This window comes from Pyricularia grisea (assembly GCF_004355905.1).
Source record: "Pyricularia grisea strain NI907 chromosome Unknown Pyricularia_grisea_NI907_Scaffold_7, whole genome shotgun sequence".
Lineage (NCBI taxonomy): Eukaryota > Fungi > Ascomycota > Sordariomycetes > Magnaporthales > Pyriculariaceae > Pyricularia > Pyricularia grisea.
In genome coordinates this window covers 1,845,841-1,868,831 of record NW_022156720.1, presented here as the reverse complement: position 1 = coordinate 1,868,831, position 22,991 = coordinate 1,845,841, and the positions used below count along the sequence as shown (strand labels likewise).

The window sequence follows — 22,991 nt, the reverse complement described above, 5'->3', positions numbered from 1 at the left end:
TTTTTTTTTTTTTTTTTTTTTTGGGTTCAGCCAGAACACATTTCCCGTAACCACACCCCATCCCCCTTTTTGGAAAATTTAACCACACTCTCTGTTCACAATCTCAACATTTGTTTACTTTAAGTGTCTAGACTCCTGATGAGGATATGAAATGTTTCCCAAAATGTGGGATACTCCAAAGACTAAAAAAAAAACCCTCTTTCTCACCTCACTGGTGCCATGCATGTATGAACCACGTCATCGGGACCACTTTGCTTAAACATAAAGCCATCTCATCACCCACATTCCCGATGCGTCTTTCGTTTACCTCGTGCGTGTCGATTATGCATTTGACCTGACGATCTCTCTATATTTGGAATATATCCAACGTTAGTGCCAATGATACATAGCCCACTCAGAGCAGTGCCACAACACGTAATGCAACACAAGATGTAAATGTTAGAATAGATTAAGCAGAGCTGTCGTGAACGAGTAGATAGATACAGGTAGTAAGAACACAACAGCCTTTTTTTTGTTTTGCCCCGTAATCGATTCCCCACGTCCGAGAATCGAGAAACCAGTCAAGAGGACAACCACCCCCCTTACCAACTCAGACTACAGCCCCAAAAGCAAGGCTCCCTCCGGCAAAATGACTTCCATTAACTGTTTTGGGCCTCCGTAAAACCTCAAACTCCCCTCGCAAACACCCGAGACAGGACCGCGAGGTTCCAAAGAAAACCTAGACTAGGTGGGTTTCCTGTGGCCACCCAAACCCGAAATCACGTGTAAGTTTCTCCCTTCCGACGTAAGCCGACACAACCTAGATATAACGAAAACAACATAAAATGGACATAAATGGTGTGATGGCGGTGGTATAAAGTATAAAAAGTAACATAACATGCAAGGTATAGCCAACTGAACAAGGTGGTAGCTACATCGCTGCCGGACTTACAAGACCAAGGGAAACAGGAAAAGCAGAGGGGAAAAGGAACAGGAACAGAAAAAGAGGAAATAAAAAGGAAATCAGTGTGTAGCAGGTGAATCATCGCCATGTAGTCTGCCCATCAGCTTTTTGTGACCAAATCTTCGCTGGTTGAATGAAAGCGTAACGTGCCAATATCAGATAGGTAGGTAGGTAACATCTGAACCCGAAAGGAAAGCGTGCTAGTACAAGAAAGTACTGCCGACAAAGATCCTGCTTCGAGCAGCCGTCGAGAGTCCAGTGGCTTTGTGGCAGTAAAATTAGGAGACCAGGTAGAAGGTGAATCTCGCATATGGCTGCTTGAAAGGTTTCGAGATTTGTTCTTAGCTTCCCCCCGGCCGGATTCTTTGTGGGGTATCCAGAGTATAGAATAAAGATCCTTGGGTAATCACTGTCGGTGTGTGCTCAGTATGCCCAGATCTTGAGCTGTACAGGAGAAGAAGCAAGTATGTCAGTAATTGAGCAAAACAAAACTCTGGAATCGAGAGGCTAGCCAGAAATGCGATGGCTTGTTTGTTGTTGCTTGTGGTCCTCCACAACTGTGATCTGCAGGCGCAGAGAAAACGTACCAGAGAGTCCCATGAACCAGTGCACAAACTTATGCCATCATTGCTCACGCCCAGACAGCTGACCCGGTTCTCGTGACCGACCAAAGATCCGACCTTGTCGCCACGGGTGATATCCCAGACCTATATTAATTACAGTCAGCAACATCTTCTACGTGCGAGCTTCACTTTCCCAGATAGCTTCTTCTCCTTCCTTCTTCCACTCACCTTGCACTCAAAGTCGTCATAACCTGCGAAAAGCAGCCTGCCTGAAACCGATGTCGCAACAGATGTGATTCCGCAGAGGATAGATTCGGACTAGAAGATTGATATGTCAGTGCGATGGAACAACCACCGGTGATACGGCTGTTTCGAGGAACTTTGGAAAAGCACTGACTCCATAAACATTGAGCTCTCGGTCGGCACGGATATCGAAAAGTCGGCAGGTGGCATCATCGGATCCCGTGACGAAAGAGTGGCCGTCTGGGAAAAATTGAATGGCGTTGATGTCCGACTCGTGGCCGGCGAAAGTCTGCACAGCCTTTCCTGCACGGATATCCCAAAGCTTGGCGAAGGAATCACAGGCACCCGAAATGAAGGTGTTTTGGTTTGTAGGGTTCAAGCTGATGCTCATTACATCACCCAAATGGTCGGCGAACTCGATGACTTTGGTGCCTGTCTCAATATCCCACTTCATGCAGGTCATGTCTCCTGATGATGTAAGAATACTTCGGTCGTTGATGAAGCGACAGCACGAAAGGTATCCGGCGTGGCCCGAGAGTTCGCGAGCCACCCTTGTCGGGCCGTCTCGGTTCTGGTTGAGGTTGTAGATTGAGCAGATGTTATCCAGACCACCGCACGCCACATAGTTGCCGCTCGGTGCGTAGGCGCATGTCATAACCCAGGACGATCTTAGGGGAATGGCGTGGACCTTGTTCGTTGTGTAGGCGTCCCAGATGATTAGCTTGCCGTCCTGAGATGCTGAAACGAGGTGCCTTCGGTCAGTGGACCAGTGCATGGCGTAGATTTTGGCGAGATGGCCTTTGAGGGTTCGCTTGGCCTTCATCAGCTGGTTCTTGGGGATCGGCTCATGTGCTTGCTGAGCAACTGTGCGGACTGTAATCCAAAGACGTTCGAGGTTAGTAAACGGCGCAATGGCAACAAAAAGGTCTCTGGCCTGGTGGTTCGGTCGGGGAGGAAGCGCCAGGGGCTTTCATGGCTGGTCAATTGAACCAGCAGCAAAGAGCAGCTCCCAACCGGCGACCGTGTAGAAAATCCCCCAGGCGTGCAAGAAAAGAATGATTCTGTCGCGGAATTGAAATTTACTGACGTGTCGTGTCGGCAAGCTCGTCCTTTTTCCTCTTGATCCGGTCCTTGAGAGTCTCGGCCTCGCGACGCGCCTGCTGGATGCGCGCCTGCATGGCTTCTGGCGAAACCTCATTTGACCGTTGTGAATCCATCGTTGGCGCCCGTTAATCGAATACAGCGGTCGGCACTGGCTTGTCTGGTGGATGACGATGGATTGATGGGATCGTGCGTTCCGAACTGCTGGTCGGAGCTGAATTGAACTGGCGGGTTTCGCAGCGAAGAGACGGGAGATTGGGAGGGAAAAAGAGGCGATGTGAAAGTTGAGGACCCCAGCTACCTGACCTAACCAGAACTGGTGAATACCTCCAGAAGGGGGTGGTATGGAGGGTAAGCTAAGGTACCCAGTGAAATGCCCGGGTTGCAGTGCCCATCAAATTGACCTGCAAGATTCCCTGCGAGAAGTGGGTGACAAAATTACAAGTACGGCACAAGCACAGCTCCAAAACCTTGCTGTTTTCTTAACCAGTTAATGCTTCGCCTAGGAACGAAACCGATTCGACACTGGTCATCAATCTTTTTCAAGAATACAGTTTGCTAACCTTCAGCTTTATCCTAACAACAACGCTAAAATACTTGCATTGCATTTCTGCACGTTCGTCGTGTTGTCAGGCAGGCCGTGCTGCTTTTCTTTCGTGTTTTTCTTATTTTTTTCATTGCATTCTTAGATTTCCCACTCCCATTTGCCGGTGGACTCCTTTGGTAGTGGGGATCGATTTAAGATGTGGATCCCGAATTCCCCAGCTCTTTTTACTGAACAGGGACAACGCAGCCCACAGTTTGATTTCATCTGTCACGTTCTATGGCTCTTTTCCAGGTCGATGCTAACTGTTCATTTCCAGGCTGTCTGTTATCGGCACAAGCAAACTATCTAGGGTACCTACCTTACCTATCTAGGTAGGTGCTCGGCTTTACAAGAAATCATGAATTACTGACGGAGGGCCTCGATCAAGCTATGGGGTATCTGTGTCAATTGAACAGAACCGTTTGTTGATGATATGCAAGTACTTCGTATGCATCTGCACCCTACCATGCAATACATATGTATGTTTATGAATCGCAATCTCGGCTTGGTGAGCGAGCGGGATGCTTCCCACGGGATTAAGAAAAAAGGAGGTGGGTGGACTAAAGTTTAGCGGGTTGTGGAGATAACGCCATGTTACTGGCAGAAACATCGATGACTTGAAATTGAGCATCCATTTTCGGCGATCCACAACCCCCATTCTTCGGGTTACATATGTTCCTGGTCGACGGGACGATGCGATGCAATCTGTCTTGTCAAGGCCAAAGGCTGCCACTAGCCCCTACCCCCACCATTGATTTGCCAAGTACATTTGAAGTACATTCATTACATTACAATAAATAATAAAGGTTTGGAAGCCCAAGGGAGGCGACCCAAGGCAAATCAGATGTGTGGCCGATTACCATGATTGCGTGATAATCCCACTAAAAAAAATTACGTCTAAATAAAATCTCGATTGTCTGTGAGTCGGACCCAAATGCTTGTGGGTGGTTTGTGATACGAAATACGATTCACTTGATGTTCTGAACCAAGGCTCAGGCGACAAGTTTGATTATCCGGCCGGATACTTAATATTTCTATATGGAAATGAGATACAATGTTAAAAATTCCACCAAGCATATAGGTTATGATCAAGACATGCCTAACAATCATCAAGAGAACCAGTCAATTTTCAAGATATGCCCCGGTTTTTTTTGTTCACCGATAAATGTAGGTGCAATGGTATTGACCATATTAGTCGATTTCCGACTACAACCGACAGATCCGGCAACCCTGCCATCCGCATTAGCAGTCCGTGCCTCGGTGTTTTTCCTCAGTCAAAACTGCCGACTTGACGGATGATTAGATAAGCTGGTATACTTCAACTTGGGTGCGAACGGCAGGTACCTCAGGTTTCTAAGTATTGGCCCCGCGGTTCGCTGTGCTAAAAGACTGTGGGTCTGCTAGCTGGGGTCAAATGACTGACGTAAAGCCGCGAGGGGCGACTATCGTGTTGGCTCCCTTACTTAGATCCCTCAGGTACCTCCTTGGGACAGTACCAACATCCTTCCACTACCTATCATTTGCTGTTCATATCGTACATTTCCCCATTCTCTAACAGATAATGAAAGGACTTGAACTTTTTGACCAAAAACACATTTGATCTCTGATCCAAGTGGTTGTTAATCATCGCCAACGAGTCATAAGTCTTCGTTACCGACGTTGGGCAGACATGCACACCTTGCTCACGCCTCTCTGCAACAAGCTGGCCGAGCACACCTACCTTACCCAACTAACATTAGTCCTGATCTAATCAGGCTACTTGCCTAACAAGGTACAAGGTAGTGCGGGGCAGAAACCAGCACTGGAGAGAGCAGCCAACTAACTACCTCACATTCATTCGTAGTTGGGCGCTGTCTCGAACACTTCACCTTTCTCTGAGACCAAATCTGACCAGTTTGGCCTTCGACTAAAGGCTACAAAAACTTCACCACACACTTTGTTCTCGCTCACGAGACACCGCCATATCTTTTAAGGTAGGATTTACTTGCTTCACTTGGTTTTCTCAATCAAACCACGGCATCTAAAACACATAACCGATCGCTAGGCAGCCGTATTGTTTGCATCTGATGTCAACTACACTTGTCTGCCTGCATCCCGACCCGAGATAACCCGGCAAATCCGTTGCGACTGCGATTACCGCGTTACCACTTAACTTCTTCAGTCAACTAAACGCTGAAAAAGCTACCTAAACTAACGCGTATACTCTGCAACGGGTGGTACTCAACTCTGTGGTGAAAGTCAAGCCTGGTTTCGCCAGCAAGGAAGAAGAACATAACCCTGCTTGCCAACACTTAGGAGTCGGGCGGGCAGCATCAAACCTGACGCCGCCTGCGGCTAATGTCTGAGCCCTCGCGAGGATCGGCATCCGTCCCAACTCTACGATTCCCCAGGCCTCAGGGCAACCAACGCCTTGCCAACTGGATATCTTCTAGTTCTCCAGACATTATGGCGCAGGCCTTCTTCGTAGATGAGGACAGCGCGGTCGACTCGTACGAGCTTATCAACACAGACGGCGAGACAGAATCTCAAGATGGCTTGACGGCCGGCTCTACAGCCAGCTCGTTGGACCTTCTTGCTCGCCCGAGCGACGACGAGAGCCTTTCAGGTGTTGACCATATATACGAGTACGAGACTCACGACGCTAATATCCACGCTGATGAGCCTCAGGACTATACAGAGGAGGCAGAGCAAGTTACCACACATGAAGATGATGAGTATGAATCGGAGGTCGATTTGGTCACTCCGGCACAGACATGCGAGGTCGTCAAAGACATGGAGGTTGTTCCCACCAAGCCTTCAAAGCCTGTTGAGCCTCAAAAGATGAGCAAGGCCCAGAGTGGTGGCAAATATACCATCATGGATCATATTCGACGCTACGCCCAAAACCCAGACTTTCTCCATAAAGCTTGGATTGTTATGGCTGTCCTCGCGTCTTTGATCGCTGTTACTACTTTCAATACGATGGGAGCCGCGCTCATCAGGTCCCCTATCGAAGCGTGCGAGCAGCCTATTCAAGGTCAAGTCCAACAGGCTCTGATCACACCAATTGCAGCCAAGCCCACGACAACCGTCACTACTACTGTAACGACCACCTCCACCGTACTGCCCCCAGCCTTTTCGGACCTCGCCAAAAAGTTGACCGGTTCTGCGGAGGGAGTGGCCAAATCAGTCGAGCAGAACTATTTGCCGACGCTTTTTGCATATGCCAGCAAAATTCGTGGCGAAGTGGCAGACTGGGGAAGAACTCATGGGCTGACGGGTGACAAGCTCGTCAAAGCTCGGAACGAATTCAAGGATAGGGTTACTCCCTATATTCGAATTGCCGAGGACAGCGCCAACGACTTCAGACTGAATGTCCTGAAGGCCCAAATTAAATCTAGGCTTGTTTGGCTTCAGATAAGAGGAGAAGTGACCGAGTACCAGCGGTATCAGACGCAGGCTCGAGATTACCTCAAAGCCAAACATCATCAAATGCTGACGTTACGAGCTTTGCGGGACCGGAAGTCCACGTCGACATCCCGATGGGGAAGGAGCCACCTGCGTCATATCTTTCATTAGCCATGAACACATATCATACAGGACAAGACAGACATTCACGGCGTTATCAGGGTCGGGGCTAGGATGAGTGTGGCTAGGCGTTGGGGAATTTTTTTTTTTTTTTTTTTGCTACGCATATCATGGACTGTCCATTTCTTTATTTCATTCGTTTTTTTCTTCTTTATTTCTTCTTTTTTCATTCTCCCCTATCACCCATTTGGCATGACATCTCCGGCCTTTTATCTGATTATTCTGCTGGAATGTGCATTACGGGGACACGAGTACTATGTTGACTGGTACTTTCTGACATGTCGGTATACCGACGTACATGCTCAGAAACTTATGGATGGATTATTAGTTGAGTGGCCATAACCAAGGCCTGCGCTCTAGGGATTGCGGGCCAAGCTAGACGGAAATATGGCACAAATGAAATTTTGAAATCTCATCAGGATTCATACCTGAGTCACTACCTGTGACCAACTCTGGGTTGCCGTAAATGGTAATGGTTGTGAGTCTAGCGACACGTGACATGCTGGAGCCCCCTCGCACTAGTTCGAGCCTGTACTTAAGGTACCTAAAAATCCCTTGGCAGATTCAACCCCCCCACCTACGACCCCTCCATAATTTAGGGGTAACCTGCCTCGCCTGCCAGGCGTATTAAGCATTGCTGCTGGCGACAAGGCGCGGCGGGGAAACTCTGTGAGATTGAAGGACGTGTTTTTTTAATATGGCCCAGGCACTAAACTAAATGTACCTGACCTATTGTATCCATCCCAGAGTGCCCACTAAAGAGGGGCAAACTCTTTGATTTTGTTGTTATTCGTAGTGATTCCTCCGTTGCACGCCTGGACAAACTCTGTAACAAGAGCACATACGAGCGGCTTTGCATCTAAACCGATACCTGCCAGGTGAGTAGTAAGGTTTTTCTCCCCCTAGCTAGGTACCCGTATGTTATTTGACTTTGATACCATTTGGCTCGTCACCAAATTCCCCACATGCCCCTCAGTCTGAGTACCGCCCCAACATCATTCATTTGCTGCATGCAGCAATTTTTCGTACTGACCATCTAGCTATCGATTTATAGACTCTGATCCGACAAGAAAAGAAATCATAGCATCGCAACATACCCATTATCTGTAATTCTACAATGTCGAGCACCGACGCCACCAAGCCCGTCGAGGCTGGCAAGCCCGAGGAGGTACGTGATGACACCCAGCCCTTGGGACATTGTTGGAAACGCCGACTTATGCGGTCCTGGCGTTGGATTTTGGGACATACTTATTCATGGATATGGTTATATGGGTTCGGAATACTGACGTACGGCATCGCATGCGGACAGTCCAAGCCAGTCACTTCGGATGCTGTCTTCTCCATGTTCGGAGGTGGCGCAAAGAAGGAGAAGAAGGAGGATGAGGATCGTGGCGATGTTTCCGGCAGTGCCAAGGCCCAGCGTGAAGCTGCTGCTGCTGCCGCCGCTGCCGCTGGTGACGATGTGAGTTTTCCTAGGAACAACCGTCCAGCAAGGAAGAAATCCAGTAGTTGACTTATGGACCACGAATCAGGATGACCAAGCCCCCGAGTCCGAGGACGTCCACTTCGAGCCTGTGATCCGCCTCACGGAGAAGGTCGAGGTCAAGACCAACGAGGAGTCAGAAGAGCAACTTTTCAAGATGCGCGCGAAACTTTTCAAGTTCGTTAGGGACACAAGCGAGTGGAAGGAGCGCGGAACTGGCGACGTCAGGCTGCTGAAGCACCGTGAAAACGGCAAGACTCGTCTTGTCATGCGTCGTGACAAGACCCTCAAGGTCTGCGCGAACCACTACAGTATGTTTAGGCCATTGTAACTCCGACGAACCGTCGAGAGGCCGCTGTGCTGACCAACCTTTTAGTCGTTCCCGAGATGAAGCTCTCGCCCAATGTTGGCTCCGACAGGAGCTGGGTGTGGAATGCTGCTGCCGATGTCAGCGAGGGCGAGCCTGAGGGTGTGACACTGGCCATCCGCTTTGCCAACTCTGAAAGTGCGTATAAATATAAATTTGAGTTTTCTTTAGTTGAGCCGATGCTAACGTTGTCTACACCTAGATGCCAACTCCTTCAAGGATGCTTTCCTCAAGGCCCAGAAGGATAACGAGGCCTTGTTCGGCAAGTCAGAGACCGAGACTGCGGCTCCTGCGGCGGAGGAGAAGAAGGAGGAGGCTAAGACCGAGGACAAGCCTGCTGAGGCCTCATGAACTCGTTGACCTGCGTCCTTCGGAGCTTGCCCATCAAAATGATGGTGACTACGGCTTGCTCGGAGAACTTGACTCGCCAGATCAGGGAGCCTCGAGTCTTTATGTTACACTGAAAGCGCACCAAGGGCAAATTACCCTGTCCGCCAGCACCCCATAAGACACATCACCCACCAAGAACAACCACTACCCGACCCCATAGTCTATAGGCCGTCAGCCTTAGAAAACTAGGTGTAATTCACCTTACCTGCCGCTTCGCGAGGCTGTCAAGTGATGGCTTGGCCTGCGGTTGCCTATCCCCTAAACCAATAAAAGCCAGTCAAATAATCAAGGACTTTTCGGAATTCACCGGGCATGATTTGCTTTTAAGGTTAATTTTTGCCCGCTGAAGGGCCCAGCAATGCCTTGATAGTGAGATGCGTCAATGTTGTAGTTGCCCCCTCATAATAATGAGGACGAATTAAGCTCGATGCTTGTATCGCGAGAACTCTAAAATAAATATAGATTGATTGATGTACGGAGGCTAAGATCTCTAATGAGATGTAGACTCATATATGGTAATGAGTTGAGGTCTATCGTTTTTGCTAGGCCTGGAAAGTGAACCAAAAAATGGATAACTGTTCCTAGACTAGGTTTAAGCAAGACGCACGATCTACAACAGGAGGAGGGAGTCGATGACCCTAACCCCCAGTACAACGCACGTATCGTACCCAGGTACACCCCTGTAACCCTTAAATCGAGACGCGTGCGCCACTACACCAGAAAAGTGGCTGGCGCGACCGATGACGCCCAGTTCCATCCAGCCAAGCTCACTCCTCTATCCTTACGCGCATCACGTCACAGCGTTCAATCAAGCAAACCGTTTTTTTCGCTATCGCATCCATTCTTGACGGAGGGAATTAATCAGGCACCGGAACAATTGCAGTTAATCGCATCGCCATACTATTGCATCCCAGTATTATTTTGAGTCGAAGACACAGACAAGATGATTGTCGAGGTACGAGCAAGCGTCGCGTGTTGTAGAAGAGGAGCTCCTATCCACTGCTGTCGGAACGCTCCCAGATTAACACGTCAGATTCTCGATCCAGCGCGAGATCAAGCTCGTTACAGAGCAACATAACATGTAAGTTTGATGGAAGCGCGGATGAAGAGCGGGCGAATGTGAAATGCATATGTCTGCCCTATGATAGTTGGACCGCATCCAGAGTCACGAGCATGGGGCTGACATCAAGTTCTAGAGACAAGCCTCCGCAGATGGAAGGATTCCCAATGAAGGAGTGGTCAGTAGAGATCTACCTACTGGATCAAAATGGAAAGAAAGTGCCCGCAAAGTGCTTCACAAAAGCCGTCTACAACCTGCACCCGTCGTTCGCAAACCCCACACAGAGTACGTCATGAAGAGACAGAGAGACCGAGCGCCTGGCGCTGTCGCGAAGCACGAAGACGACGCTGACAAGCCTGGTTCACCACAGCCTTCACCGAGCCACCCTTCCGCTGCTCGAACGAGGGATGGGGTGAGTTCGAGATGACGATCGACCTCTACACAACCGAAAAGGGCGGAAAGCAGACGGTGGTGCACGATCTAAACTTTATGAAACCGACGTATGATGTAACCAAAACGATCACTTTCCGCAACCCTTCGCAACACCTGCAGACGCTGCTGCGCGACTCGGGCCCGCTGCCAACGGACGAGGACCGGAAGGCGCGTAAAGGCGCAGACGGGGGCAAGAAGAAGAAACAGTGGGACCTGGAGAAGCTGGCAAGCGCGCTTACGAAGCTGGGCGAGGATGATTTGATTCAGGTGATCCAGATGATCCACGACCACAGGAACGACGATACCTACGTCCTTAATAACCCCGATGGTAAGCCTCTCACAGCCGGTCCCGCCGCTGCCTTGATGGGTGCCGGCGCTAATGCAGACATTTGTGTGTATTTGCTGACAGAGTTTTCGATACGCCCTGCAGCCGGGGAGTTCTCCGTGGATTTGTATACCATGCCAGACAACCTGACAAAGATGTTGTGGGAGTTCATTGTAAGTTTTTCCCTCTCTTTTTTCAGGTCCTATTTACCAGCGGCGAAAACATGGCTGGTTTTGTTATAGTTGTGAGCATGGCTGACATGGCGGACCTCGTAGTCTACAACGGATCAAGGACACCGGCTTAAGTAGTATCCCATGGATGTTGATTTGGCTTCAATGGGAGGCCTAGATGGTTTGGAGGCAATAATGCTTTGTTGTAGTGAGAGATGGGGATCGCATCGGAAACGGCGTTCAGGATTTCTTGTCTGGCGAAAAAAACAAGACAAAAGCGTCCTAATAGTTAAAGAGACACTCGAAGCGTGGCTGATCAGAGGCGACACGGAATGATGTGTACGCGGTAGTTGGTTTCACTTAACCCAGCTATTCGAACCTCTTCTGTCCCCGTGACAGAACTCGGAGTTTAGGGTCGAGGATTGGGCTCAGTTAGCACTCTGTTGTTTGATTATTGGTGGCTTCATGGCCTTTTTCTTCTTCCGCTGTTTCTATTTTTATTCCTTTTTTTGTTTTGTTTAGTTAGTACTTGCAGTATTTGACTTGGGCTGGCAGGATTAGCACATGACATGTTTCCGCATTTTGATCCAGCGCCACACATTTCCCCGGAGTCTCATATGATATTCCCCAGCTTTGACAAATGCCATCTCCAGCACTAGGTTGTTATGACCAATTTTATGGTCTGGAATCCGACCTCACACTTTGCAGGACGAGGCATCAGCACTGATCCCATTAGGGCAACTGGCCCGAACACGAACAGATGTGCTAAGCGCCAATTACGACCATACAACCTCTACATGTATGGCACAAACACAAAAAGAGTTCGATAGAGACAGACGCATTTCCTACAAAGTGATCGTTCTAAAGTGGGTCTCATCAAAGTCTTAGAAACATCCCAAGCCAAGCAAGGCAACAGCTCTACTCCGTAGCTTCCGTCGTACCAGTAGAACATGAAGACTTGTGACCCCGGATTTAAAACGGGGCCGTGCCTGTACTGTATTGCAACAAAAAGCATCCAGCCCCAAGTGCCCCCGCCCACCTCTCAAATCCCCCCGCTCAACACCCTCTCTCGGTCGGCGGTCAAGTAAACCGTAGCAAACCGAGCTCTTTAACCTTATGGCTTTCCACCCCGCGCGGCAGTAATTGAGTCGCGCGACCCAACATCAGCCCAGCGAAAGGAGAGAGCGGACGCCGAGCGCGGTAAGGTTGGGTGGTTATTGCCCTTTTTAATTTTTTTTTTTTTTTTGCCCTTCCGGGTCTTGGCTTACTCGTCTGGGCGGCGATGGCCCAGTACGCAGTGAAGTCTGTCGACGATTGGGCGACGCACAACACCGCGACAGAGGCTGGTGCAACTGTAAATTCAGCCGCTGCAGACGCCAGCCGAGCTCGAGAATCAGTTTCTGGGACCGCGCAAGAGCTCGAGTTGGATTCCGTCGAAAAGAGTACAGCGGCCACAACCACGACTCCAATCGACAATAATATTAATCGCGCTAGTAAAACAAACACAACCACCGCCGCCGCTGACGACGACGCCTATAGAGCCCGTTCGCGCTCTCCTGTGACCGCCAAACCTAAACCCAACGCCCCCTCGTCTCCAGCCACTCATAGTCAGACTGTACCAGCAGCTCGTCAGCAAAGACATCAACAAAACCCTTCTTCGAACTCGGCAGATCATTCGTCGGCCTCGCCAGCCACATCTGCACCAGCACCCGGCCCTGCAAGTGCCGGTGGCCAGCAGCCTCAACAACACCGAAGGGTTTATCAAGCATGCAGTATGTCAAATAGCAATTCTTAATCACTGACTTGACTCGTTGGCGCACAAACCAAGCAATTACTGAGACTATGTGAGCTAGTTCCCTGTCGCAGGCGAAAGGTCCGTTGCGACCTCGGTTCCGTCGACAACCCTCATGACCCGCCCTGCGTTCGCTGCCGCCGTGAAAGCAAAGAATGCTACTTCAGCGCTACCCGCCGAAAGCGCAAGGCTGACGATGAGGATCTGTCCGGCGCCGAGGACGACTACGTTCTCCGAAATGGCCGTAAGCGTGTCCACGAAGGCTCTCCTCCGATAGACCGTCGGATGTACTCGGACGTGCCGCTCACACCAGGTGGATCGCAAGGCAGGACACAACCTCTCCCACGTCCTCGCCATGGTTCCGTAGGCAATGATGGCAAGCGAGCGGGTCGTTCATCAGGGGCTGGCCTGAACAGCCAAGCCGATGCGCCCAACACACCACTCGAGAACATGGAGGCGAGGACCCTGATGCGTCGGGAGGTTTATGGCCCTCATGATGCTTTGGACCTCTTGTACAAGGCCGCGACCGACAGGTATGTGTGATGGTAATACTAGGGTGTTTATACTTGGAACTTGACCAAAGAAATACTAACTCCGGCCCCAAGTAGCCCGCATAAGCTTGGCGAGGCAGAAGCGAACAGTCAAACATCCCAGACCGCTGCTGCGGCCTCTGTCAACTTTCGTGTACCGGCCGCCGAGTCTGCAGCGCGCCCGGTACCCGCACGTGACATTGGTAGGCGACAGAGCTCTTTCCGCGATGAAGGCCGGCAAAGCGGCAGTCAGCAGAACCGTCGTGCCTCCACACGTCCAGAAGCTCCGGTTGCAGATGCGCCTATCGATCCACAGCTCACTGCAAAACGTGATGTGACAAGCGATTCGGGGTATGCCGATGCCCTGAAGGCCTGGGCCCGCTTCCGTTTTGTGAGGGCCGGGTGGTTTACAGCACACGAGGCCATAGAATACATCGACTAGTATGATTCTTCATTATTCTTCACTATTCTTCTTTGGCATAGGCTCCGAGTGACGGTATACTGACAAGCTGCTTAGCTATTACCATTACCTCTCCCCACTGACGCCCATCTCACCTCCGACTTTCAAGAGTCCTTCAACACACTTAACACTGCTTACGGAAGAACCGATACTCACAGTTACGCTGCTCACCATCGCTTCACGTTACCGACAAGTGCCAGGTACAGGCGGTCGTTGTCGATCTCAAGCCATTCATGAGCAGCTTTGGACATACCTGCGAGGAATGATAGAAAGGGTAGTATGGGGGCAAGAGGCATTCGGCGGTGGTTTCTGTGGCTCTTACACCATGGGTCACGAAGAAGCTCAGACTTCGAGCACCGCACCATGGAGAGGGCTTCGCAAGGGTAGCTTGAGGACTCTGGGCACTATCGAGTCACTACTGATTCTGACCGAGTGGCACCCGCGCGCACTCCACTTTCCACCTGCAGAGGCTATCGACGAGCTGATGCTGCCTTCGCTTTATGATGGCCCCGACCCGAACATGGGCCCGGATGGCGCTGCTCAACGGCCGTCGGCTACCACGGGCGTTGGCGGAAAGCGCATTGAGAGCTGGCTCGAGCCTGCGTGGAGAAGCGATCGTATGTGTTGGATGCTCCTCAGCACAGCTATGGGTCTCGCGTACGAGCTGGGCGTATTCGATGATATCGAAGAGCTTCTGGCCACTGGCGCCATTGCACGGCCTGAGTATGAGGATGAGGCCTATCGCCTTCGCGCACACAGAATTAAGCGACTAGTCTTGGTGTACCTAAGCCAGCTTGCCGGTCGGCTTGGCTGGACCAACATGGTTCCAGAGAATCTGCGCAAGTCAGACTCTGTCCTGGCCCCACGTCGGCCAGCATCAGAGGGAGCAACTCCTGGAACCACCCTATCTGCTATTTCAGGCTCTTTCAACTATATTCCCGACCTTGAAATGGACGACCAGATCATCCACTGTTGGGCAGGGATCAGCCACGCCATGTACATGGGCAACGAGAAGCTCTTCCGGTCACGCAAGCACACCACAGATATTATACAGAGCGGTCGCTACATCCAACTGCTCGAGGATTTTACTCCCATGTTACGGGAGTGGTGGCGCCAGTTTGAGCGATACCGGCTACCGCCATACATACGCCATATCCTTACCATTGAGTACGAGTACGTGCGCATTTACATCAATTCACTTTCGCTTCAGGCCGTTGTAGAGCGCTGCACGAACAATGCGAGCAACGCAAGTGGCCACGGAAATGATCAGCTATCCCCTCAGACCCAGAACTACTTTGGAAAGCTACCACTCGGTCACCTGGGTGGCTTCGGTGTACAAGACCAAGACTACGTCAAGGAAGTGGTTGATGGAAGTCGGAACCTGCTGCGAGCTGTTGTTGATGGTCTCTTGCCCAACGACTATCTCAAGCACGCTCCTGTGCGGACCTACTTCCGTATAATCAGCGGCGCCATGTTTCTGCTCAAAACTTTTGCGTTGGGTGCCCCTCGCTCCGACGTCGAGATCTCCATCGCGCTCATGGACAGGACCGTTGACGCCCTTCGCAATTGTGTCGTTGATGACGTCCATCTCGGTATCCGCTTCGCCGACCTGCTCGAGACCCTGACAAGCCGACTACGCAATCGCTTCATCCACGCTCCCACACACACCCTCAACAACCACCCCATCCCGGGTGGCTCGTCGACCGACAGGTTGAGCCCGCAACCGCGAGTGGATTCTGGAATAGCAGATACTACTATGGGTGGCATGCACGGCGGTCATGCTACAAGTAGCCATGACGTTGACACATGGCTAAGGCCCAACGGTCAAGGCTCTCTGGCGTCCCTGTCCGCCGCCGCGGCCGCCGTTGCGAACCCGCATGGACTGGATCGGTCCACCACCCCGGCAAATATCTCAGCTACACCCTTTGAGATCAGCGCCGGCAACATTCCATATGCCGCGGGTCAGGCGTCTGTATTTGCGCCATCGACGCCGGCAGCCAGCGGCAGTATGGACCATCATCACACGGCGCTGCCGGACAACATGTTTGGCGACCCGTCTGATTGGAACAACTCGAGCAGCGAGATGTGGTACCTCCCGACGGGACCGGCCTTCTTCCAGAACATGGGTGACAGCGCCGTCGCCATGACGGCCGAGGGTGTCAACGTAGGTGGCATCGACCTGCTTGAGTACATGGCAATGGACCAATTCCCGATCGAGGGAAGCGGATTTTAGTCGGATAGGGGTGGGGGGAAGCAAAGAGATGTTAGAGCAACGATGGCCGGTAACAGTCACGGATGTGATATGATATTGATTTGAGGCGTTTGGAGGCTCCAGGTGTCTTTCTTTTTTTCCTTTTTTTTTTTTTTTTGTTTTTCTCTCTTCATTCCATTTTCCTGCTCAGAAGTTGTTTCTACAGGTTGTTAGCGTTAGGCATGGCATGGTTAGGCAGGCATGGCGGAGTTTTATATTTTAAATCAATGACAACTAGAAACGAAGCTCAAGTTGTGATGGCGTCCAGCATATATACGACAAAAGGACCGGGGCGAGTTTAACACGAAAATCATTTATCGTCAGGATCAAGGTGCCCTATTTTGATTGCGTAGACTCCTCATTCGGATGGCCACTACTACAGGAGCCGGGCTTGGTATCGTTTGAATTCATAGATGACAATCACATTTTGGCATGCTGTAGTCACGGATTATAACCTAGCAAAATGGATTGATTTCTAGAACACGATTAAAATCGAGTAGTATTTATAAGTTGCAGTGTCTGAGGTATATATATTTATGTATTTAAAGAGAACTCGGCCCACAAAGAAAACAAAAAAAAAACAAAAAAAAAACGACCGTGATGAGAAGTAAACTAAAATAAGATGAAAAGGCCTATGCCCCATATTCAGTGAGTTGGGTCAAGGATGCTTAAATCATACAATAAGCGATCTTGTTAAAAGTGGTAAAAATGTGCTTTTTCTTTTGGGGGTTTGAAGAAATAAAGCAAATTCAGAATGAGGGGGTGATAGAGGGAGGGTTGTCTGGTAGGTTTTTTGTTTCTGGGAAAGACGGTAAAAACAGGCCAGTGCTAGGTAAACAAAAGAAAAAAATGAATAAAACAAAATAAGGCATCCGAGTCAAGATGATGCGTGGTGGTATCAAAAGGTATCTTTGTGTGTGGTTTTCCCCTCGTCAAAAATCAGACGCCGGTAGATATAAGCACGGAAGATGATTGCCCTGAGACATAAAAAAAAAACAAGGCGTTGGTTTTAAGCGAGCCGACCAGAGAAGAAAAAGATGTGACGGGGGAAGACAGAAGAGAGTTTAGTCAAGGAAATCTGGACAGAGATCAGACGGAGATATGCCGCCGATGATGAGGCAGTGAATGATGCGGGTTGGTTGAGTGTAATTAGTGGGTATCGATGACCTTCGGTTGATTTTTTTCTTTTTTGTTTTGGCTTCATTGCCCGAATGTCGTATGATTACGATGGGCGTCTTGCAGGGCTAGAACACAGAAGACGAAAGGATGTTAGGACGATTGTGCCATCTTGGGCAGGGAAGTCTTGAATAAATAACAAGGGGAAATACTCACCATGGAGAGTGTTAAGTTGACCGGCGCGGTCTTCGCATGCAATCTGCAGGCTTGAGCCCTCGATAAAATCAAGACAAACGCTGTTAGGGAGCTCCTGCTGCTCCATCTCAGGCGCATACGGCACGCGGAAGTCGCTCAAGTGGTAGCGCTTGATGCCATTCAGCGCCGTGTTGTTGGCAGTTGCAGCGGCAATTCCCTGCACTGCACTAAGGATCAGGAAGCCCTGCGAGTCCAGGCACATGGTGCGGCGCTTCCAAAGGAGATTGTCGGGGAATTGGACGTTTACGTCGCCCATATAAGCCAACTGTGTTGGCTGCTGTTGGTGGGTCTGCCGACCCGCCGAGAAGAAGGAGCCATGGTCCTCGCCATCATATTCCTCCTCGGTAACCGTAGGGGACATGACGGGGGTGACCGTCTTGCGGCTGGAGCTCAGGGAATTTGACAGACGTCTGATGAATCGACTAGCCCTGCTCTTTTTCTCGGTCGCTTTGATACTCTCGTCTCCAGACCAGCTGGCCTCGGGGCCATTGCTTGGCGACATGACAGGAGGGATAAGGGGCAGGTCCCTGTCTTTGCTCGTCGAAGACCGCCGGCTAGAAATGCTCAAACGTCCCGAGATACTGGTACTTTGGTGCACCGAGGGTGGCCTGGATGGTGAACGGGACGCATTAGGACTGGTCAGAGGACTTGGAGTCAGCACAGCACTGTGGAGGTTGTCCGTCGATGGAGATTTGCCACCGCTGAGCACACTGCGACGGCGGTCCTTGATGAAATCCTTAACGATGCTCAGAGAGGAGCGCCTGCGAGGAGTACCGTCTTCACCGACCTCATCTACAGCACCATCCCCCGCAATGCTTCCTACATCCTCGGATTGAGATCTGCGCTTCTCCTTTTTCGACTGCCGACGCTGCAGAAGAGTCTCCTTCTTGGGCGTTTCCGCTGGGACTACTACTGTCTCCGGGGACTCCTGGGAACCCTTCTCGTGGTCAACCACCAGGACCGAAGGCTTCAGGTCTAGCATCGATCCTTCGGTCGTATCGGCGCGTGGCTCCGTCACTCTGGGAAACTGCTGACGTGGATCCCTAACGATACGGGCCGTCACCTGAACAGAATCTGGCCTGCCCCTGGGGAGGTTGCCACCCTCAAAAACCGACAACCTGCTAGAGATGGATCCGGACCTGTCCCGAATGCTGCCTGCCGCCGTGGAGATATCTCTTCCACGCGACCGGGGAGGAGATGGTGTAGGGTCTTGACCCAGGGAAGTTGCCCGCTCTACAACCGACGGGGCCCGTGAGGATGCTTCGCCACGACCAATCGACTGTTGCTGACGAACAGCAAAGAACGCCGACTGTGGTCGTTCTGTTGCGTTCGGCGTTGGGAGACCAGCGGCCGATAGCTTCTCCAAAGCTTTGATGCGCTGGGAGATGCTGCTGCCAACACCCGTCTTCTTCGCCAGGAGGTTTGCAGCAGACGTCGACGCGACTGATGGTGAGGGTGAGGGCGGTGCCGTTCCCGAAGATGATCCAACCCTGTTCAAGAAGGCAGACCCTGAGGATGCTGCCCTTATGCCGAAATGCCTGTCACTATCCCCAGTGGCTGATAGCAGGGAAAGGGGAGCACGGGCGGTTGGGTTCGATGCAGATCGCATGCCATGGTAACCTTGAGGAGTGCTGTTCCCAGAGCCAGAGGGTGAGTCCATGGCGGCGGTCATCGGCCTTATGGCGGGCCCAGCAGGCCCGGCTGGAGAATTGGTAACGGAGCTGCTAGGTATGCCCTGGCTGGTGATCGGCCGAGGACTAGACTCGCCGGTGGTTGCGGCTGCCGTGGTAGCCAAAGTTTGTGTGGGAAAGACTGGTGTGATTGGAGACTTGGAGATGTTCATGGGGCGGGCTTCCTGCAAGGTCGCCGTCTGCAGTTCATCCATGAGATCCTCGTCATCGGAGAGATTGGCTGTGTCGATTCGGATTGGATCAACGGATATCTTTCGTTTTTGTTTCGACTTCTCGGCGGCTAAACCAGACGCGAGGTTCTCTGGATCTCGGTTCTCCTTCTCATCCTCCTTCTCCCCTTGGTCGTTGATGGCAATGGTTGGAGTGTCGGGGGACCTGCCAGACGGGCTTGCAGCCTGTTGCTTTGCTGTTGAGAATTTGGACTGTGGAATGTCAAGCCGTGGACTTGTTGATCCAGATTGTGAAGGAATGTGTTCCTCGGCGGCATTCCCATCGCTCCCTATTGTTGCCTCAGTAACAACTCCTGCCACAGTTGGGCTGCGATTCGAATTGACAGCAGATGCGAATTTTGATATCGGCAATTGCACAGGAGCTGGTTCCTCCAGCTCTTGCCTGTGAACAGCTTGATCCTGACTCTCAGCGGCCGCGGCTTCATCTTCATCTTCTTGCTTGGCTTCTTCGGAAATCTCAGTACTTGGATTACAAGAAACACCAACTGCGTCAACCAGCGCGTCTGGTTGGGCCTGATCGTTACCACCAGCCTCAGCCGGTTTGGTTTGGGGCTGATCCAGCACAGTCTCGTCTGTAGCCTCGGATACAGACGAGGCTTTCGTCGAGTTTCCAAGATCTGAAGAACCCACTAGCGGCGAGGCTGGATGCGACGAGTCGGTATGCGCATCCGATAATGTCCCTTCCCGAGCCAAGGAGGATAAGTTGTCGTCGCCCAACTCAGTCGCCGCTGTTGTTGCAGTGGCGTGATCATCTACGACCATGCCTTGTTCTCTATCATCCACTGTAGTTTCGCCATCGTTCTCCTGCTGCTGGTTAAGACTTTGGTCGACGGGTTTTGTTGGCTCATCTTCCGTCGCAGACGTGGTATCTGGGGATTCCTCAGTGACAGATGGCTGTTCGGCTACTGGTTCTTTGTCGGCCTGCTCCGGGCTATCAACGGGGGGTTGCTCTTCATCAGCTTCCTCTGTAATAGATGTATCCGCTGCGTTAGGCTCCGGGTTCTCCGCCAATGACGTTTGGCCGACACCATCCGAATCCGGCGATGCCACATTGACATCAGGGTCCGCAACGGTCTCAGCTACCTTGGCATCTGCAGCCACCAGCATAGCTTTTTGCTTCTTCTTTTCCCTCAACTGCATTGCCTTTTTCAGCCGTGACTTCTCTGGGCTGTTGGCATTAGGGTACATTGAAGATTTGGCAGAAGTAACTGAAACAGCGCCAGGGGTCAACGGCTGCTTCACGAATATCTTGGATTCTGGTATTGGAGGTGGCTGTATACCACCGCTGGTGTGAGGCCTAGTTGGAACCGTGTTTGACGGATCCCGAGCACCGGGTCCAAAGAGCTCCTGCACAATGGGATGTGAATTCTCATCCATGGATTGCCGCACCATGGCAGGTTTTTCCTTCCTCTGCATCTTGAATCCAGCCGGAAGGGCAGAGATGGGCCGAAATCCGCCTATGGCCCCGGTGCGCTGCCGAGCATTCATGTCGAGTGACGGGCGCGGCCCAAGCTTCACTTTGGGCTTGTAGGAATACAAAGAACCAGATCCGTAGGAATCTAGCTGGCCATATGTGTCTAATGACTTCGTGGAAGGTGGGCGTTCTGACTGTGCTCCGACGAAGGACGGCGGCTCAATCTTGCCAGAGAACTGGGATTCCTCAGGTGAGGAGGCCAGTTCCGAGTCCAGAGTGACAGGTGGCACCTCAATGGATTTTGGTCTACTTTCGTTCTCTTCATCGACCACAGACTGGCGCTTGCTTGCCCGTTGCTCCTCTTCCTCCTCTGCAATTTCCATAAGCCGGCGGCGGCGAAGAGAGCTGGTAGACGAAGACGTGGAACCAGACGCAGTGTGTAGAGAGCATGCGGCCGAGAGCTTGGTATCCTTCAACTCCTTGGCATCCACAATTTCAAAAACTGTATCATACGGCGAGAAGCGCTCGCATATTGAGTCGAGGTGGACGGTTACTCGGGCTGTCGTTCATCCCATATCTTGTGTTAGCAGAACTGCGAGGCTGACCCTCCTCAGATTTCAAGAGCGGCAACGAACCTTGAACCAGCCGCGAGCAGTCCTCAGGTAGATATTTGATGATTACATTCCTCCTCCTATAGCGTAGAAAGCCGTACAACGGGGATGGATCCTCGTATTGGGAAATGGCGTTGCGAATCTCTACTATGCCACCATTGCCGCGACCAAGAAGCTCAAGCACATCGCGGCCGGCGTACTTGAGGATGAACCTGTTTGGATCACAACCACAGTGTTAGCAAAGGGCCACTCGAGCCAGAAATGTACATGCGGCGAGGGCGCAACCAAAACACAAGAGACATGGCTCCTGTTGGGGAGGTAAATGTGTATTTTGAGGCGGACGTTAACGTACCATCCCCCAGGCTCCGCTACGGCGGTACCATGAGCTTCCTTGATTTCGGGGCTGTCAAGGCCATTCAAAGACATCTCCCCTCGCCGTAGCTACCGGTTGCAGCTAGCTGTAGACGAGGAAGATGCGCGCAAAGTTGTTATCGGGAGCTTCGTTTCGTTCGGCTCCTGGTTGTATTCCGAGGTAAAACTGGCGATCGCTCCAAAGAAGCAAAGTAATTTCGGTGCAAGCCAATGCGTTGACTGGAACCAGCCAGACGGGCAAGCATCCCAGTCGTTTTTGATGCCGGCGTATGTTTCCTGTCGTCTCGGGTGCTTGTCCCCTCAAAACTGTGTGTCTCCTAGAGGCCTGCTTCTGCCCATAGCTTCACCTGGGGGGAAAAAATTCCAGAGATACGTCGTCGTTGTAGGAAATTCAAAGTCGATCGTAGGGCGGTAGGGGTCCTTTCTCCTCGGCACTGCAAGAGGGCCAAGCCAAGGATGATGCTATGGTAGTTGCTTCCTCTGCGCCAGTCCCGGAATAGGGTTGGAGATGCGGCCGGGGACAGTTGAATGTTGGAAGAAAAAAAAAAGGTAGAGTTGGGGAAACTTTGCTGGTTGTCAAGTTGAAAAGGTAGGACTCGGCCGAGTGTTGCGATTATCGGTAGTAGCAATTGGGAAAGTCACAGCTTTGCTTGCTTACTTTCAACGGCCGGACAAACTCGTGGGGACGGAAACGGGCGGCAAAAGATGTCGCCCTGCAGAATCCAGAAAACCGGATGGCACGGGCACGTTCCCGCCGTATCTCGCAAGAAAAAAAAAATAAGAAACAAAAAAAAGGGATTATAATGAAAATCCCTATGGGCCTCCTTGGCGGACAATTGTGGACATTGGCTCGCAAAAGAACTGAATGAACGAAATACAGTTTGTAATGAGAGATGAAATACGATTTTTAGGGGTTCTCTTTTTTTTCTGAACTGAGATCAGATCAGATGGCTGAGTAGTGAGTTAGTTAGTACCTGGTAGCGGTACGTAGCATTGGCTTGCTTGCTTGTTGCACGCACGTACTGTACGGTTTAACGAC

The 22,991-nt window shown here is 51.2% G+C and overlaps 6 protein-coding genes across 6 annotated transcripts; 4 read left to right on the top strand and 2 right to left on the bottom strand.

Moving 5' to 3' along the window:
• Nucleotides 1–436: 436 nt before the first annotated feature.
• PgNI_09550 (uncharacterized protein) lies at nucleotides 437–3,140 on the bottom strand. Its single transcript, XM_031129532.1, has 5 exons — nucleotides 2,837–3,140; nucleotides 1,904–2,622; nucleotides 1,735–1,824; nucleotides 1,531–1,650; nucleotides 437–1,387 (listed from the first exon to the last, which is right to left on the bottom strand). The coding sequence occupies exons 1-5, from the start codon at nucleotides 2,964–2,966 to the stop codon at nucleotides 1,367–1,369; spliced, it is 1,080 nt and encodes a 359-aa protein (XP_030978319.1). The 5' UTR covers nucleotides 2,967–3,140; the 3' UTR covers nucleotides 437–1,366.
• A 2,633-nt stretch (nucleotides 3,141–5,773) lies between these two features.
• PgNI_09549 (uncharacterized protein) lies at nucleotides 5,774–6,994 on the top strand (the record flags this gene model as incomplete). Its single annotated transcript, XM_031129531.1, has 1 exon — nucleotides 5,774–6,994. One exon carries the CDS (start codon nucleotides 5,774–5,776, stop codon nucleotides 6,992–6,994), a length of 1,221 nt encoding a protein of 406 aa, XP_030977425.1.
• A 708-nt stretch (nucleotides 6,995–7,702) lies between these two features.
• Nucleotides 7,703–9,656, top strand: PgNI_09548 (uncharacterized protein). The gene is made up of 6 exons (XM_031129530.1): nucleotides 7,703–7,881; nucleotides 8,058–8,171; nucleotides 8,313–8,465; nucleotides 8,536–8,797; nucleotides 8,863–8,991; nucleotides 9,056–9,656. Exons 2-6 carry the CDS (start codon nucleotides 8,121–8,123, stop codon nucleotides 9,202–9,204), a joined length of 744 nt encoding a protein of 247 aa, XP_030977426.1. The 5' UTR covers nucleotides 7,703–7,881; nucleotides 8,058–8,120; the 3' UTR covers nucleotides 9,205–9,656.
• Nucleotides 9,657–10,034: 378 nt separating this feature from the next.
• On the top strand, nucleotides 10,035–12,063 carry PgNI_09547 (uncharacterized protein). Its single transcript, XM_031129529.1, has 5 exons — nucleotides 10,035–10,198; nucleotides 10,290–10,324; nucleotides 10,440–10,588; nucleotides 10,674–11,233; nucleotides 11,336–12,063. Exons 1-5 carry the CDS (start codon nucleotides 10,187–10,189, stop codon nucleotides 11,366–11,368), a joined length of 789 nt encoding a protein of 262 aa, XP_030977434.1. The 5' UTR covers nucleotides 10,035–10,186; the 3' UTR covers nucleotides 11,369–12,063.
• Nucleotides 12,064–12,512: 449 nt separating this feature from the next.
• On the top strand, nucleotides 12,513–16,245 carry PgNI_09546 (uncharacterized protein; the record flags this gene model as incomplete). The annotated part of the gene is made up of 4 exons (XM_031129528.1): nucleotides 12,513–13,002; nucleotides 13,084–13,555; nucleotides 13,631–13,993; nucleotides 14,070–16,245. 4 exons carry the CDS (start codon nucleotides 12,513–12,515, stop codon nucleotides 16,243–16,245), a joined length of 3,501 nt encoding a protein of 1,166 aa, XP_030977435.1.
• A 796-nt stretch (nucleotides 16,246–17,041) lies between these two features.
• PgNI_09545 (uncharacterized protein) lies at nucleotides 17,042–22,803 on the bottom strand. Its single transcript, XM_031129527.1, has 4 exons — nucleotides 21,933–22,803; nucleotides 21,605–21,792; nucleotides 17,596–21,528; nucleotides 17,042–17,507 (listed from the first exon to the last, which is right to left on the bottom strand). Exons 1-4 carry the CDS (start codon nucleotides 22,004–22,006, stop codon nucleotides 17,464–17,466), a joined length of 4,239 nt encoding a protein of 1,412 aa, XP_030977432.1. The 5' UTR covers nucleotides 22,007–22,803; the 3' UTR covers nucleotides 17,042–17,463.
• Between the last annotated feature and the right edge of the window lie 188 nt (nucleotides 22,804–22,991).